At 44.3% G+C, this 18,629-nt stretch overlaps 1 protein-coding gene across 1 annotated transcript in view; it reads right to left on the reverse strand.

Annotated features, from left to right (window-relative positions):
• SWAP70 (switching B cell complex subunit SWAP70) overlaps positions 1-18,629 on the reverse strand; it is a 184,729-nt gene that overhangs the window by 77,809 nt on the left and 88,291 nt on the right. Inside the window, exon 3 of the mRNA XM_030200994.1 lies at positions 17,006-17,179. Within this exon, the coding sequence (XP_030056854.1) occupies positions 17,006-17,179 (174 nt within the window). The remainder of the gene's footprint in view (positions 1-17,005; positions 17,180-18,629) is intronic.

Consider the following 18,629-nt stretch of genomic DNA (forward strand, 5'->3'; position numbering starts at 1 on the left):
AGGTATCGTGGACAGGGTGAGGAGGATTGAGGCCCTGGGGAAGGAGGTGGAAGTGCTGGGGAAAAAACTAAACAGGGCCAGAACCCTGCAGAAGTTGGCCCCAGCAGCACAGAAGAGTCTGTATGGAAAGGAAGAAGCTCGTTTGAGAAAGCAACTTTGTCTGAAAAGAAAGGTGTTGGACTCCCTGAAGAAGGGCTCTGATAACCCTTTAAGGGAACTCTATATTACCAGGGAAAGATTTCAACCCAGGACATTGCCTAACCAGAATCAGCCAGAGGAAACAGGAGAGTTGGTATCTGAGGATTGTTTTACAAAACACCAGGTTGCAGTAGATAAGGTGTTGTGGACAAGCAGTCAAGACACTTTACAATTTATGAAGAATCTAGCAACTCAGAACCCTGCAAACCTTACCTTAGAGGCAGCTGCCAAGGAAGAGAGGGAAGGAGTTGAAGAGACCTCAGTTGGTGCTGCAGAGACTATGGCTGAAAACAAAATGGAGTTGGAACTTAGTCAGTCTACACATTCTGCTGTCTTTGAAACTGAGGACGGTGACTTGGGGTTTTGTGTTATTTCACAAAAAGTGCCTGCATTACCCAACACTGATGCAGGCAACAGTTTGACAGGGAAGGTGAACACTGGAAAGCAAGCTGGAAAGCATACTGGCATTGGGAGTGTGGAGACTAATGAACAGCAGGTCTTAGGGCTGCAGACACTGGTGAGCTTAGTTAGCTCCCTGATTGAGGCACCAGGTTTTCAGCCACAAGTGATGGATTCAGCAGCACGGCCAGGCTCAGGGAACCCCCAGCACAGAAGGGAGGATGGGCAGGATTGGTTTGCCAATCAGGAGATAAACTCTGGCTCTGTCTCTGTAACAGCTGTAAGCAGCCTCATGCGGGACCTGCTGGGGCAGGGAGAACAGAGCTCTCCTCAGAGTGTGTCAGCAGTCTCTCTGACAGAAGATATTGCTGGGGGATCGGCAGCCCAGGCAGAGGGAGCTCACTCCCAGGGAAGCATTGTGAAAGTTAAGGACTGTTCAGAACTGGTTATAGAGTCCAGGGGGCTCAGTTATCTGGGCACTGACTGTGGGGGAGGGGGGGTTGGGGGATGCTGTTCAGGATATGTTGATTTCTGATGTGAGGGAGGGGGGGAAGGGGGAAGGGGCAGAGGATTTGGGGAACTGTTCTGTTGTTGAAAAGGTTGTTGAACGGGTTGCTGTTCAGGTTTGTGGAAGGGGGGAGGGGGTTGATGGGGAGATGGTAAGGGAAGGTATCTTCAGGCAAGGAAGGGATAAGCTCAGGGAGGAGGGGAAGTCAGTGGAGGCAGGGTCAGCCCTCCTTTGCAGATGTGGTTAATAGGGAAGGAGGAAGAGGGAAGGGACAGTTTTCCTTTAGTAATGACACAGATGCTGGGTTCGGGGGAGGTAGGGGTTTTGGGCAACCGCCCAAGAGAAGGAATGTGGTCCAAATCAAGTGGGTGGGGGAGGGGGAATGCCTTCACGTGATACAGTGTTGAAACTAGTTTTGGGGTTAGGGTTTGTCACAGAAGACCTCCATGCCTGTATTCATCCAGTTAATCTCCCAGAATACAATGTCAGTTTTCTGACCCAGAGAGGCATGGAGGTCTTCTGGGAAAAGTATGAGGGGGTAAGAGGAAGGGGGGATTGGAAATGTTATAGGGTAGCTCCCATCAGTCGGCCAGATCTGGTGCAGGTGACTCTGCTGGTCCGTAACGAGTCCATCTCAGGGGCAGACTTGGCCTTTTGGCTGCACAGGTATGCCGAGTTGAGGACTCCATTGACTTAAGCTCCTGGATCCAAGCAGAGTCTGGGCAGGGGGGTGGGGGGCTTTGGTTAAACTTCACCAGGTAGGGCAGGTAGTACAACACATTCCTTCAGCGGCTTTTATTGGAAGGGACAGAATCCTGTGTTTCTACAAGGGACAGCCAAGACATAATGGGCGTCGCATAATGGGGGGAGGGAAGAGGAGGTGCAGGAGGAGGGGGAGGGGGGGTTCCGGGTCGGGATCAGGGGGCAAGGGGGGCACAGAGGGAGGTCGTGGAGGTGGTGGTTCCAGAGGCAGCAGCACAGGTGGGGAAACAGGGGCAAGGGCTGGAGGGGGTAGATGAGTGGGCCCAGGTCCCCAGGAAGCAGAGGGGGGTGAAGGGGAAGGGTAGAGGGATTTCAGAAGGGTCATGAGAGGGGGCTCGGCGAGAGAGGGAGATAGGAAACTGGTTTCAGGTTTTGGCAGAGGAAGAGGAGGTGGTGGAAGAAGAAGGGGTTGGTGGGGTTGTGGGGGGAGGGGAGGAAGGGAAGAGGAAATTAGAGGGGGGGAGGGAGAGGGGGGTAAGCGTAAGAAGAAGGGGGGAAGGTTAGGAGGGTGGAGATTAGTGTGGAGGGTGGGGGTGGGGAAGGAGGGAGTTTTTGAAGCTGGGGTTAGGGATTGGGCGGAGGAAGAAGTGGTTGAAGAAGGGGTTTGGGCTCTAGGTAGGGGTGATGTGAAGGAGGCAGTTCGGCAGGAAGAGGTTGGGAGACAGTCATCTTTCCCTACATAATGGCTGGTATTATATTATTATTTGCCACCCTGAATGTGGAGAGTGTGGCCTCCCAGAGGGCGCAATGTTTGGCCTTTGATGGCCTCTCCACGATCCAGGCAGACTGTTTCCTACTCCAGGAGACACGCTTGCAAACTATGGAGGCAATCAGGCATGCGAGGAGGGCCTGGAGATGGGGGCCTTCGGTTTGGGGCTTGGCAGGGGATAGGTATGGGGGGGGGGTAGGGATATTATTTAAAACACATAAGGTACAGATTCAAAGGATGATGGAATTAGGAGTAGGGAGGTGTTTGGTGGTGGATGTTTTGTGGCACGGGGTGGCTTCCCGGATTATTAATGTTTATGGGCCACAAAGTAAGAGGGAACGTTCACGGTTATTTGGTAAAATTAAACCCTATTTATACACAGCACGTCAGGTGGTTTGGGGGGGGGGGGGGGGATTTTAACACCATTTTGAGGAAACAGGATAGTGGAGGAAGGGCAGCGCAGGTGAGATATGATGGGATACGGTTAGCTGGGATAATGAAAGGGGCAGGGTTGGTAGATGTGCACCTTGAATTTTCACCAGAGGTGGAGGGTTTCACATTTGCACGGGGACAGTGTAGGAGCAGGATAGACAGATTTTTGGTCCGGGAAGGGGCATGCGTTCAGGGGCCCAGGTTGGTGGATGTGGACTTCTCGGACCATAAACTGGTGTTGGTGGAGGTGGGGGGTTGGGTGAGGGGGTTATGGCGGCTTAACCTTAAATGGGTTACCGATGAGAAGGTCAAGGAGGAATATCGTGCCTTTTTGGGTGACCACCTTTCGATCCAGGGTATTTTTCCCTCCATTGGAGAATGGTGGGAGTTAGTGAAGAGGCGGACGAGGTTTTTTTTCACCCGTCAAGCACGGAGAGAAGGAAGGGAGAGAACTCGGCTGGGGACTGCCATTAAGAAACGAAGGGACTATCTATTCTCCAATGGAGGGAGGAAGGAGGATATTTTGGATTTGCAGGAGCAACTTGAAAAGGTCCAGTATGATCGATATTCCTCCTTGGTCTATGAACGGGACTTTGGGAAATTGGTCAGCCCAGACCCGTTTATGTGTTGCAAGGAGCGGAGGGAGCATAGGATTGTGGGGGGGTTTAAGGGACATGGGAGGGGTAGTTCAGGTGTCGAAGGAGGGGATTCTAAAGGTGGTGGAAGAACACTTTGCATGATTTTTTTCGGATAAGCAAGTGGATAAGGAAGTGATGGGTCACTATATTGCGGGGACACCAGGGGTGGGAAGGGGGGGGGGCCTCTCTTCAGGCCCTGTTGCGCCCCTGGTCGCTGGGGGAGGTAGAAGAGGCCATCGGGGCCTTAAGGAGGAAGACAGCACCAGGGCCAGATGGACTCACAACAGAGTACTATCAGGCATTTAAGTACCTTCTGGCCCAATCCTGCTGCAAGTCTGGGAGGCTGCGCGTCAGCAGGGGGTTTTACCCCAATCCCTGACCGAGGCAGCGTTGATACTTCTGAGTAAGGGAAAAGATCCAGAGTCCTTGGCCAATTGGCGTCCGATTGCCCTGCTCAATGGTGATCGGAAGATATTCGCGCATATGCTTCTGAATAGGATGAAGGAGGTGGTGGTGGTGGGGGGGTGTTGGCAAGTTCACAGGCCTGTGGGATTAAAGGGAGGGGGGTTCTGGAGGCAGCGGCTTGGGTAAGGGAAGGTGTGGAACATAGTCAGGGGGAAGGAAGACTAATGGTGGCATTAGATCAGGATAAGGCTTTTGACAGGGTACAGTGGACGTTTCTTTGGCAGGTTTTAGAGCACTATGGGTTTCCTAGGGATTGGGTGGCTCAATTGCGTTTACTTTACATGAGGGCACGGTGTTTTCCCCTGGTGAATGGCTGGAAAGGGAGTAGTTTCGGGGTTACAGCAGGGGTGTGGCAGGGATGTCCTTTAAGCCCGGTACTTTATGCTTTTGCAATTGATCCCTTTGTTAGGTGGTTAGAGCAGGGAGGGCAGGAGGGACTTCGGGGGGTGGAGGTGTGTACAGGGTCTCAATTAAGGGTGGTGGCTTACGCTGATGATGTCACGGTATGGGTGGCAGGCGGACACAAGGGAGGGGGAGAAATTGAAAGGGGTCATTTCTGGGTACTCACAGGCTTCACGGGCTTTGATAAACTTCCAGAAAAGTCAGAGTCTGTGGGTGGGTCCTCCAGGAGGTTCTTTTGAATTGGGAGGGGGGTTTCCGGAGGCCATTAGCATGACTGCAGGTATTAGGGGTATACTTTGAACAGGGGGATTATGCAACCTTTAATTGGCAGCGGTGCATACAGGGAGCTAAGGAAAAGGTTGACAGATGGAAAGGGTTCAGCTGATTAAATCTCACCTGGTGCCTATGTTTTTGTTTGTCAGTTATATTTGTTTGTTGCCAGTGCATTGTTATACCACCCTATATAGTGTTTTTTTTTCAGATGTTGTGGGGGAATCGGCTGAACCTGGTCAAGCGCAACATCACATACTTGGCCCGGGAAGAGGGGGGGGGTAGGGATGGTAAACCCTGTACTTTTCTTTAGTTCCCTGTTCATTCAGTTTAACCTGGGACGGGCACTGGACAGGGATCCGCCAGGATGGGCAGGTAGCGTTCTGTCTTGGTGGGAGAGATTCTGGCTCCCGTGGAAGCTGGGAAGGAGGGTGGGGGTGGTAAGGAAGGGGGCTCCGGATCAGGTTGGGTACTATAGGCCCTTAGTTAGGCTGGTACGAGTTTGGGGGATTTTGGCAGAGGAAATAAAGACAGGGAGGAGGGAGGTATGGGTGGAACGGGTGAGGTCCCAGACATTCTCATCGCCCCTGGTACTGAAGGATGCACCTGGTCCAGTGCTGAGGCAGGGCTTGCGGTTGGTGGCCTCACGGAGGATCCCGCCAAAATATAGAGACATGGCTTGGCTGTCTTTTCACGGGAAATTGTATGTCAGAGGGAATATTAACTACAGGAATGTGCAGGAACGGGATTGCCCAAGGGGGGAGTGTGTGGGGAGGGAGGAAACGATGGAACATTTTTTACGGGAATGCCCTTTTACACGAATGGTATGCGGCAGGGTAGCATCATTATTACACATCCCAAGTTTTAATTCATATTCAGATTGGGTTTACGGGCGGCAGGGGGGAGGTGGGTGGTTAGATCCGGTGACGGAGTTCCTCATCTCGGTGATACTCCGATTTAGCCTCTGGATGGCTCAGTGTGGGGTCTCCTTGCACCAGGACTACCGATCAGCCGATAGCATTAGTTGGGAGGTGGTTCGGGCAGTCCAGGGGGTAGCCCAGTGGGAACGGGTGGCGGAGGGGATAGTAAGAACTAATGTTTGGTGGAGGCATGTGCACTTGAAACCTCCATAGAGGGGTTGGACAGTTTATTTTGAATTGGCTTCGAGTTTTTATTTGAATTTTATGTTCATTTAATTTCATTTTAGGATGGGTGGGGGTTGACAGTGTATATAGGTGGATTTAAGGTGGGGGACTTATTTGTATATATTTGGTTTGGGGTTATATGTTTCTGTATGGCTTTGCGTTTCTTTTTTAATAAAAGAGTTCTCCAAGTATCCACCACTCTCTCCGTGAAAAAATACTTCCTGACATTTTTCTGCCCCCTCCCCTTCAATCTCATTTCATGTCCTCTAGTTCTACCGCCTTCCCATCTACGGAAAAGGTTTGTTTGCGGATTAATACCTTTCAAATATTTGAACGTCTGTATCCTATCACCCCTGTTTTTCCTTTCCTCCAGGGTATACATGTTCAGGTCTGCAAGTCTCTCCTCATACGTTTTGTAACGCAAATCCCATACCATTCTCGTAGTTTTTCTTTGCACCTCTTCAATTCTTTTTACATCCTTATAAAGATACGGCCTCCAAAACTGAACACAATACTCCAGATGGGGCCTCACTAATGACTTATACAGGGAAAGCCACCGCCTTGTCACATTGTTTTGTCGCCTTCAGATCCTCAGATACTATCACCCTAGGATCCCTCTCCCCATCCGTACATATCAGACTCTCACCACCTAACACATACGTCTCCCGTGGATTTCTACTCCCTGAGTGCATCACTTTGCATTTCTTCGCATTGAATTTTAATTGCCAAACCTTAGACCATTCTTCTTGCTTCCACAGATCCTTTTTCATGTTTTCCACTCCCTCCCGGGTGTCCACTCTGTTACAAATCTTAGTATCATCCGCAAAAAGGCAAACTTTACCTTCCAACCCTTCAGCAATGTCACTCACAAATCTATTTAACAAAATCGGCCCCAGCACAGATCCCTGAGGCACTCCACTACTCACCTTTCCCTCATCCAAGCGAATTCCATTAAACACCACCCTCTGGCATCTGTCCGTCAACCAGTTCCTAATCCAGTTCACCACGTCGGGTCCTATCTTCAGCCTGTCAAGTTTATTCAATAGCCTCCTGTGGGGAACCGTGTCAAAAGGATATGTTCCTGGCTGGAGTGGAGCTTCAATGCAACTCCAGTAGTTGGGAAATAAGGTCAATGCTGGGCTCACTTCTAAGGTCTGTGCAACAAAAATAGCAAGGACAGATCAAGATCGGTATGATGTGATATATCTTGTTAGGCAGACTAGATGGGACTGTGCAGGTCTCTATCAGACATCATCTACTAAGTTACTATGTTCGCACTTGGATAAAGTCCAAAAATTTCAAAATTAAAGTGTATACTGACTTCTGCTTTTGAACTTGCCATGTGGACAAAGTACCCAGATATATTTCTACCTGCTTTTCTGTAGATCATTTTTTCTATGGAGACTAATGCACGGAGGACCAATTTACTTCAGAAAAAAGCCTTTGTATTTTCAAGTATGTGGCACTGATTTATGATCTGCACAAGCATATTTTCTCTCGCAACACAAACATACTATCAGAAATGTCTCCTCTCAATGGAACTCGTCAAGCACCGTGTAAACTCCTAGCCATGCTGAGCCAGATTGATTGCAGACAACCAATTTTACACACATAAAATGGCTTTATCCTGTGGTACCCCATGCACACAAACCCCCCTTCGCTTCTCCTCTCCCTCTCCCGTGGTTATCAGTACAAATGAAAGATGTGGTCTAACATGTAACTGCCCTTTTCATCTCCTCCTTTGCCGCTCTATGGTGTCCTGTGCAGTTCAAATCCTGCAGTCAGTGACAGCACAGCAAAGAAAGGGACATAGAAGAGATGGAGAGCAGCTGCATTGTGCACTGTTTGTACCAAGAGCCAAAAGGAAAGAGAGGAGAGAAAAGGAGGAGGGTAAAATGGTTTGGGGGGGGGGGGGGGGTATCAGAGGAAGCGATGTGCACACTGGGGGTTCTGGGAAAGGACTGCATTCCTGTTTCTGTGTTCTGGAGGGGCACCACAGGGTGGGTGAGGAGGAGGATAGGGGAAAAGGTGGCAGGAAGTTTTGGTTGGGAGAAGCTGGCTGGATAGGATTTGATCTGGGTGGGGATGGCACAGATTCAAAAGCCAAAGCAAAAGTTGGCTCAAGGTATTACAACCTTTTGAGCCAACTCTGCTGAAAAATGTGCACTGTATTCTGTGTCCATTAACTTCCACTTCAAATCCTAAGGGTATAGTGTAGAAAGATCTTTTCCTTCATAGACAAAGGATGCTGAAAACAAATATTAGAAAGTTTGACCTTGAGTTTCCCAGCTACTGCAGCTACTTCTGAGCTGGATTTGCATTACTGCAAACCTTTACTAACCACGCAGTATTGCCACTAAATTCTATTGGTCAAGCAAGTCATCAAGATTAAGGACTATCGTCATGTGTGGAGAAGAAGAAAGGGGAAATGGGCAGGAAATGTGGCTGTTGAAAAGAACAGAAGCTTCACAGATGGCAGAACCTTTCAGCACTTACTGAAAGGTCATGAAGCATTCAAGAAATGAGGGGGGTAAACACCCCACAGGTTTACAGTTCTCTGTGAATCATTAATCCCTGAGGAAGCTCATATTTAGAGAGTGTCCAGAAACAAAGACATTTGCATTTACTCAGTGATCTAAATACTGTACCTGAAACTGGGGTCACTGAAAGTAGTAACTTAAAGGTTCAAGTTGAGTCCTGGGCAATAATCTTTAGCATGCACATTAAAAAAAAAAAAAAAAAAAAAAAAAGATGGTGATCTATGCACATTAACGCTAAGCAGTCCTAGAAGCTGATAATATCAGCACACAAAATGTGTCCACACCTGCAAATGAAGCAATGTCTCGTTCCAATGAGGTACTACGTAGCTCACACTAAGCAATAATGGGAGGTTGTTCACCATCCATTGGGGGGGGGGGGGGGTTAACCTTTATTTAAATTCTGAATATTGGGCCCAGAATGGCAGGGGTTGGAAGGGATTAAGAGTGGGTGGAAAGATGTTTTTCAAGTATACTGTTTCATCGCTCCTAAATTTGTGGGATGGGCTTTACTGGTTACCTATATGTGGCACTGTTTGTATGGGGCAGGGGAGGGTTTTAAGGTGGGTTCAGGTTGGTGTTAGATAGGCAATGTATATGCCATAAATTGTGCTATGTGGGCATAAGAAAGGGTGATATGGGAACTGTTGATGGAGATTAATAAAAATGTAAACTACAAAGAAAAAAGTGAAGTATACATGCACTTTCACTGAGAGAACTGATGTAAAGTTTGCAAGTATGAAGCCTAGACTCTTTGTCTCAATGCCAACTGTTTGAAAACTATCCCTAAAAGAATTAAAAAATAAAATAAAAAGGCATCAGCACAAAACAAGAAAGCCTTTGCTGCATATTCTTAGATTCAAAAATTATTAAACTCTATTAAAAGTGTAATATAGGCATATCCTAGAGGCAGTGCATGCAAGTCTCATATGTGCATATTCACTGAATAACCTGATTGGCTGTGTGTGTCCTGCTCTAAGCAACAGGTGCTCCCAGTGCACATGCAACACTGCTCTAATACTGAGCCAATATTAAGAAATATTTTTCTGCAATGAACAAGAAGCTTACAAAAGCAGATTTCTTATTCTAAATATTGTGTGTATGACGGACTTTTAAACTTTTTAATGTCACCAGTGATGTTTTTTTAACATAAAAAGACAACAGTGACTAGAGATAAGCCAAAATTACATTTTCCAGTGAGAAAAACACTTCAAAGCACATCTCATTTCCTAATTTTCAAGGCCACAGTTGCACCATGCATCAAACCACCAACCAACGGTACATACATACAGCAATCACCCAGCAGCTAAAGGCAATTTCTTTATTAGAAAGTCAGTCACTTCTAGATCTGACCATATAAATGCTTAATGTTTATACACCTTTTTGCTATAGGTGAGTTGCCATGCTCTTATTTTAAGGTGTCAAGGAAAGGGAGCATTTATGCAAAAAAATAACTGGCTTATAAGCAGCTTTCATATTGACTATTATACAAAATCCCACAAGCTTTTCCATCTGGGGCTCATTCAGTGTCCACAGCAAGGTCACAACACAACATTCTTTAAGCCCCCTTTTTTAGGGTGCCTAGGCAAATGCCCAAACACAGCCTGGAAGGTAGGAGAAGGGGCACACAAGTTATTTATTTGGTGGGACCAGGGTAGGGGCAAGCCTGGCATCAGACCTTCCATCCACACAAGAATCCAGACCACACCATGAAGTAACATAAAACTGGAACTTTATTGTACTGTCTAACTGATGAAGCACAGGAACATTGAACGTCATGTAGAATGCCAAGTTATATGCATTTGGATATCCATGCCTCCTGCTCACAATTCTTAAAATTAAGACTACACAGATTAGGCTGATGGTATTCAGAACAGATGGTAGTTACAGTTCAGTGAAATGTTATAAATTTGATGGTTACCTCAAATATGACACCTTAGCTGCAGTAGCCTGGTACAGGTAAAGATGTTAAATCTTTATTTTGCACTTTCCTCCACTCTGCCCTAGGTGTAGTGCCTGGATGGTATGGCTAAGCGTCCTGAAGCTCCTCTTTGCTCCTTCCCTTAAGAGACTAAACAGCGTGAAAAGGGTCCCCAACACTTCTCACTATAGCAAGCCAGCAACCTCTTCGGATCTGTCACTTGTCCCAATCCTTGCCCTTGCAAGTGCCAAGGGTGTCCAACAGTTGGGTATAGACTGGCTGTTTCATTTGCTCTCAGAAGCCAGCTGCAGGCATTGGCAGAAATGAGGCTCTCCCTTGTCAGGTATGGTCAGTGGCAGGAGAGGTTACAAAGCCAGATTTTGGCGGCAAAGTTAGAGTTTAATCTTCGGTGCACTATATACTGCCACTAGCAACACCCCTTCAGAAGGTACAACTCCTCCCCTGCTACTAGGCTCCCTTCCAGAAGCTACCAGAAACTGCTCTAATCCTCTGATAGGATCTGGTGCCAGAAGGTCTGAGTACCTCATGCACTAGGAGTAGGAAGCACACAGGAATAACAGCAGATCAAAAATGCTGCCTAGACACCCCCACAAAGCCACCAACAACTCACTCTTATTGGCTGACAGAAAAGAAGGCTAGTAGGAACAGCAAAGAGGAAAAGTATATACAGTGGAGTGGAGCAAAAGCCTGAGAACCTGGGGAACTGGGTTCAATTCCCACTGCAGCACCTTCTGACTCTGGGCAAGTCACTTAAACCTCCATGGCCCCAGGTACAAAATATGTACCTGTATATAATATGTAAACCGCTTTGTACCGCATAAAGGTGGTATATCAAGTCTCATCCCCTTTCCTGTATATTTTCCTTTACTGTTACAACACTATGAGGCATATTTTCAAAGCACTTAGCCTTCCAAAGTTTCATAGGTTTCTATGGAACTTTGGAAGGCTAAGTGCTTTGAAAATATGCTTCTATATCAACCACTCCAGCCAAAGTTAGAGTCTCGGCATATAAAACTATGAGAATATCGACATGTTTAAAAAATAATAATTTGCTTGACTGAAAAATTTCAGACATTGTTTCATCATTACATTTATCTTGACCAGATATATTAGATGACAATATGGTGAATATGTTATTCACTACAAGCACATTTGTTGATTTTTGTTTCTGGACCCTGCAAGGAAGGAAAGTCAAAGTTAGCAGAAAATTTTAATCTTATGATGTTCCATTTCATGACTCATGTTAGGGTCACCATATTCAGCTTCACCCTGCTGACTAGGAGAGGCACAGGTTTGTTTTATTATTATTTATATTTTTAAAACACTCCACCCCAACAGGTAACTATCTTTAGGGAGATCTTCGAGGGCCCCATTAATGTATCCTAATCTAAGATTTGACTACCAGTTCATAGCTAACAGTTTCTCAGGTAGAACTGGGAAGAAACTAATAATATCTAATTAAAGGAATCATTTTAAAAATTATTTCTCTTTCTGTACTTGTCTGCCTTTTCCTCAATGCATAAATCCTTTATTTATAACCATGAATAGATTTGGTATGCATGACAAACCATGTCAAAGCGCTAGTATTAAACATATCAAATTCAGACTTCAGTTACTAGTCACGATTCACACATGACATACTAAATACATGCAATACTGTAGAGGTCTGCACAAGGAAGCTTCTACTCCTTACTATGAAAACATCAAACAGACCAACAGATAGCGCAAAGCCTCACATGGGTTTGTCGTGAAGTAGAAAGATGCTTGCTCCTCAGGACTGACCACTTTAAATGGGTAAAAGTATGAGACATCTGGGCTCTGTGCCAAACACAGTCTATTAAAAAAAAACAGCAGAGAATGGAGGTGGGGGGGGGGGCTATATTAGCTGCTTATCATGCTTAAAGTTCCCTTCCTACCCCCATAAAAAAAGTGAAACAGCACTTCACCCCAAACAGTTCTTCAAAAAGTGCCCCTTAGTGTGAGAGAACAAAACGTTAAAAACCATCATACTCGGACAGCCCTCCCGCCAAAACAAACAAAACCTTTGGGAATTGAATCTTCAACCAGCCAAAAACCCAAAGGCTATCCAAAATTAAAACCAATCCATCTCTCTATTATAGGTATGCTTAATCATCAGTAGATGTTCAGACTATGATTGTAGAAGTCCCTGAACTTCAAAAATTACGAAAAGACTAAGGACCCAAGTAATCAAGGTCTTCTCAGACACATGATATTGCTGGGGTGGGGGAAGCCTTAGTGAAATCAGGCCCTACATGGGTCTCATCCTTTTATAGAGTACACTACTCCTTTATGGAGGAAGAGAAGATACCACAAACCAAGGACTGGTCTTACCAAATAACTGAACTTCAACACCAATCTTATTCACCAATACAACGTATTGTGCAGTCCAAAAATAACTAGTTGACTCTGTTTGTTAGAAGTTGTTAAATCCTATCAAATCCCCTCAAAAGTACAAATAAAAAGTACAACATGCAATTTCTCTATGCCTTTTTAAGAGTTGCCGTTCACCTTATTTGCTGCCTTATTGTTTCCATTACAACAATGGCCAGCAGCCTGCCCCAGGACATTCCATATAACTTGGTCTATCCCTGCAGATAGACCTATAACCATGTTTATAGAAACAAGTTGGATGGTTTGAAAGTGTTTGTTCTATTTTTCAAGCTTATCATTGGCTACTGACACAAATGCATCGATTTTAAAATTATTTGCCTGATTTTTAAACCAGTATTTAGACTGAATGCTGAGGGTTTGACTGAGTTATTGATATTTCCATCCATGGGTAGGAAGATAGGATTTCAGAGAACTTTGAAGTTAGGTTTCTCTTCTATGAAAAATGTGTGGGGTTTCTCTTCTATTAAACTATGAAAAATGTATGGTTTAAGTCTATTTTTGAGCTGTCCTTCCCTTTAGTTGGTGCTAGAGTTTGGAATAAACTACCTTTGAATCTGAGGTTAGTTCTTTCTTATCTTTCTTTCAGAAAGTAGTTAAAAACATATCTTTTTGAACAATAATTTAGCTTGTCTTCATGATTTCAGATTGTTCTCTTCTTAAATCCCGACAGGGGTTCCCTGTTTCACCAACTTAGGTTGTCTCAGGGGAATCACAGGGAGTCGCCATTTTGAATGAATGTTTTGAGTGGAAAGCTGTTTTTTGAAAATTTGTGATGCTACGATCATCTCGAAAGTGGATATCTAGAGAGAACTGCGATTCCCCTGAGACAACCTTAGTTGGTGAAACAGGGAACCTCTGTCGGGATTTAAAAAGAGTTCTCAAGATAAGTAATAACTAATTTAGACAACACTGAGTTTAAAACATCACAGCTAATATTAGTTTTCCAAAGGTAATATACTATTCTGAAGGTTTTGCCTTACAAGTGGATGGGAATCTCAGTGAGTCTAAAGTCTTTTTTCTCCACTTTTAAAGAGATGACCCTTTGAGAGATACAGAATACTAGAGTGGAGAATTATTGGCGAATTGTGATTATTTGAAAGTGGTGTGATTACCGGTAACTGAATTCACCAATTATTATAGTATTGCCCAATTTGCCAGCTTTCCTAATCTCTATAAACCTTTCTTCATCTGTCTGTTCGTTCTGTCCTGGCGGACGGTAATACATAGAATACTTCTTCCCTTCACACATGGGATTTCTATCCATAGTGATTCCATGCTGCTGTGTCATGTAAAATGTTTATTTAAATTGACTCAATTCCCTCTAACATATAGCGCAACCCCACTCCAATTTGATCCTCTATTACTGCGATACAATTTGTACCCTGTCCCGTTGATTGTCCTCTTTCCACCAAGTTTCTGAGACACCTATTATATCTACCTCATCATTTATTGCTATATATTCTAACTCTCCCATCTTAATTTTTAGGCTTCTATCATTTGTGTATGGGCACTTCAAATTGTGTTTTTTCCTTTGACCTACAAGCTGCTTAGAAGTTGAAGGGGATAATGTGCATCATTTATCCTGCTCTCTGATTAAGAACACCTGGCTTATTTTCAGCATTGTTGAAACCTTTCTACTGGGATTCCCTAAATGTCCTGTTTCAATAGTATCCTTCAAGGACACTCCACACCTAACCATGTGCTCCCGGGCGACTGTTGGTTCCCCCCCCCCCAATTCTAATTTAAAAGCTGCTCTATCTCCTTTTTAAAAGTTAGTGCCAGCAGCCTGGTTCCATCCTAGTTAAGGTGGAGACCATCCTTTCGGAACAGTCTCCCCTTCCCAGAATGTCACTCAGTTCCTAACAAATCTAAATCCCTCATCCTTGCACCATCGTCTCAACCATGCATTGAGACTTCAGAGCTCTGCCTACCTTTTGGGTCCTGCAAGTGGAATGGGGAGCATCTCTAAAAATGCGACCCTGGAGGATCCGGACTTCATCTTTCTACCTAAGAGCCTAAATTTGGCTTCCAGAACCTCCTTCCCACATTTTCCTATGTCATTGGTACCTACATGTACCAAGACAGTCGGCTCCTCCCCAGCACTATCTAAGATCCTGTCTAGGTGATGCATGAGGTCCACCACCTTCGCACCAGGCAGGCAAGTCACCAGGCAATCCTCACATCCACCCAGCTATCTATATGCCTAATGATCTAATCACCAACTACAGCAGCTGTCCTAACCCTTCCCTCCTGGGCAGAACTCCCTGGAGACATATCCTTGGTGCAAGAGGATAGTACATCCCCTAGTGGGCAGGTCCTAGCTACAAGGCGTACTTCCTACTTCACCAGTGTGATGCTCTCCTTCTAGGAGACCTCCCTCCTCCAAGGCAACACAGGGTCTGCCAATTTGGAGCTGGGACTTCTCTACAACATCCCTGTAGGTCTCCTCTATGTACCTCTCTGTCTCCCTCAGCTCCACCAAGTCTGCTACTCTAGCCTCAAGAGAATGGACTTGTTCTCTGAGAGCTAGGAGCTCTTTGCATCGGACACACACATACAACTGCTCACCGCACTGAATCCGTCAGGAATAAGAGCAGTGTAGAAAACTTCATTAGTATAGCATCGCATTGTCATATTTAGTGGTTGCCATACATTCTGAGGACAATACTCAGTTGCCCACACTGGTGCAAATTCCATGGCTATTTTGTGCCTGCAAGTCTGCACCAATATCCAAGCTGTGCATTTACTTTGTCTAGCCTCTGGAAATCTTTGCCACAGAGATTGGTGCCGGTTTTCTCAATTTTTCCATCAAAAATACCTCTGAACTATGCTGGCAAATTTAGCCATATTGTAGAATCACTTGGATAATTTTGCCTACAATGAAAGTCTGGACACTCCTGTAGAGAGACAACAGAGCTGGAAGAGGATAAGACAGCTTCAGACTATGGCTGGCACAGTGAGAGCCGCACTTGGTAACAGAATACAAAGATACTGCTGTGAAAAACTTGTCCTCCATGCAGGCACTCTATGCCAACACAGAAATGGCACCCTTCCTGGTGCTGGACATCAATGCTAAATATCACAGACAGTGGATTAGCACTTTTTTATTTTATTTTTTTTAAGATAATTTTTTTTTTTTTTTTTGGATGAAGGAATTAACACATTTAAGTGTGCATACATATTAGGACTATAATATTAACCTAGAAAATGACTATGAATTCAAGTAGCTAAGAATCTGCAGCAGATTCAGACTGCTTCTTTTAAATATTGGACTTAAAGGCAATTACCACTCTTATTTCCTGTCTCAGAGGGCTATAGATATTGGGAACCCTTGGATAGTCAGTCAGTCACTTAATAATCAAAGCCCCCATTTCAGCATAGAACACACAATTTTATCCTCACTTTCCTAAATATATTTTGCTTTATTTTGATATTTCCAGTGGCAGGTACACATACAAAAAGAATAAAAGCAATGGGCTGCTACCCTTAACTGTAAATACATGATTACTGAAGAAAATTAAGTTTTATAAAACTTTTACAGAATGATTGACTTGGTAGTTATTTAGCTAGCTGAAGTTTAACTGAAATGTTTTTTATTGTATGTTTTATGAGCTAAAATGGATTATGTATGTTTTTGCTAGCCACCGAATATGATCAGATCGAGTAGGATATAAATGATGTGAGGGCTAGATGTCTGAAACCTCATTATTTAGATGTTATGCTACTCTAGACTATGAAATCTACTACTAGAAGGTGTCTGCTTTCCCAAGATCACATGACAAAAGCTTCCTACAATTAGGCACACACATGGGATTTCATGATAGCTATGACTTAACTCCATCTAATGCATGGGTGGATGAAGGGTCCTTGCTATTGCCTGGGGACCTCAGCCTTTTTTTAACACCAGGAAGCAGCCTCCCTTATCAGTCATTCTTACTGAACAATCAAGCAGGAAATGGATTTGGGCCTTTTTAAACTATAAAATGATTGTTTGTAATTTATGCTCATTCAAAACCTCTGGACTTGCATAGCTTCTTATCTGCAGAGGATATGATGCTGGCCAGTTATTTCCTTGTCCTGTAAATGAAATCTAGAAATCTCCTTTCCTCTAACATGGGAATAAGACCAACCATCCCTCCAGGCACTTGGGGAGTGACCAATGCCTGCAAATGGTGAACGTGCTTACCTCTTCTGGAACGATGACTAATGGATATTTGTCTTCTGACAAAAAATTGAAAATAGTCCAGACTTTAAATGCATCATCTTCACTGATGAGTAAGGGACTTTTAGTCAGATTTTTTTTGGCGCACAAAGTCCAGCACATCCTATTGAACTCGATTTTGTCAAATTTCCCTTGAACCTAAAGGAAGAATAAAAAAAATAGATTTCTATAGCAATTTGGCACCTAACAAAAGGACAGATACAAAGCCATGGTATCAACATTAGAAAGCAATGTCCTTTTGAATAAATCAAGTATTTTATCAGCATTTGTCTGATCTGTGGCTCTTTATAACTCTTGTTCATATTCTGCAGTCTAATTTTGATTTCCTTGAAATAAAGGTGGAAATTTTAGCTGTAAGTGTTATGATTACCCTCTTCTAAACTGTAGTGATATAATCAATGTTAACTGCATTTTAATCAGTAGAACAGGGTGGGCCACAAGAACAGGACTCTCTGTAAAACTGTGCAGGAGTTCATCACTCTCATTCCTACCATCAGAGAAAGCAGAGCAGTGCAAGCAAGATCTGAGGGGCTTCTAGGGTAGAAGTGTGCATGGGGATGGGGACCATGAGCAATCCACAGTATTGGTGATAAAAGATCCATTTATACTGAAGATGGAGTGAGGATGGAGATCAAATTATGATACCTCTAGTGTCAACTCACTGGAATAGCAAGAACATTATGAACTTTACTCATAGGCGGTCGGTGGCCCAACTGTTTGGGGATGCTAAAGGGGGTGGGGCTAGGGGTGGTGCTTACATCCATAATTGTCTGACAACACAGAAAAAAAATAAGTAAAAGTCACAATTAATACCTTTTATTAAATTTAGATATGAAAAAAAAAGTGGTTGCTCAAAGCATATATTAACCAATGTATACTATTCAAAAATGTTATCAATTATTAAACACTGCTATTTCCATCCATGGAAAATCCCAAAATGAAATGGTCACATTAGTGAAGTAACATCCGGCAACTAGACTTCACATCATAGGTGTCAATGATCTGCTCAGGGTAAATATCTACAACAAGATCACTTTCAATGTTCAGTAAACATAAAGCTGTCAGTCTTTCTTGACCCATTGTGGATCTCAGCTAGTTTCATACACATCTCATATGAAGGCAAAATACTGAACTGGAAAGTTATCTCAAGAAGACAAACTCAGCATGCAGCAATACTACAGAAATTAAAACTTAAATGCAAAATATCACAGATGCATATTTCCAAAAGCTGGCATACTCTGAATAAAATATTTTTTTTCTTTGTTGTCTGAGCATTTAGTTTTTCTATTCACTTTGGTCCCAGTGTCTTCTGTTTTATGCAATGTCTTCTTTCCATTTGATATTTTTTCTCTCACCATGTCCACATCCTCCTGTGTCCTTGTGCATCCTGTCTACCATCTGAAGCCCTGTCCCTATCCTTCAGTGCTCCACTCCAGCTCTTAAATTCAGCAGTTTTCCCTCCATCCATATCCAACATTTCTCCTCACTCTCCTCCATCCATGTACATCTACTTCCCTTCCCTCCATCCAAGTCCAGCATTTCTCCTCTCTCCCTTCCCCTCCATCCATGTGCATCTCCTTCCTTTGTC

The sequence above is a fragment of the Microcaecilia unicolor genome, chromosome 4, assembly GCF_901765095.1.
Source record: "Microcaecilia unicolor chromosome 4, aMicUni1.1, whole genome shotgun sequence".
In the NCBI taxonomy this organism is placed as follows: Eukaryota; Metazoa; Chordata; class Amphibia; order Gymnophiona; family Siphonopidae; genus Microcaecilia; species Microcaecilia unicolor.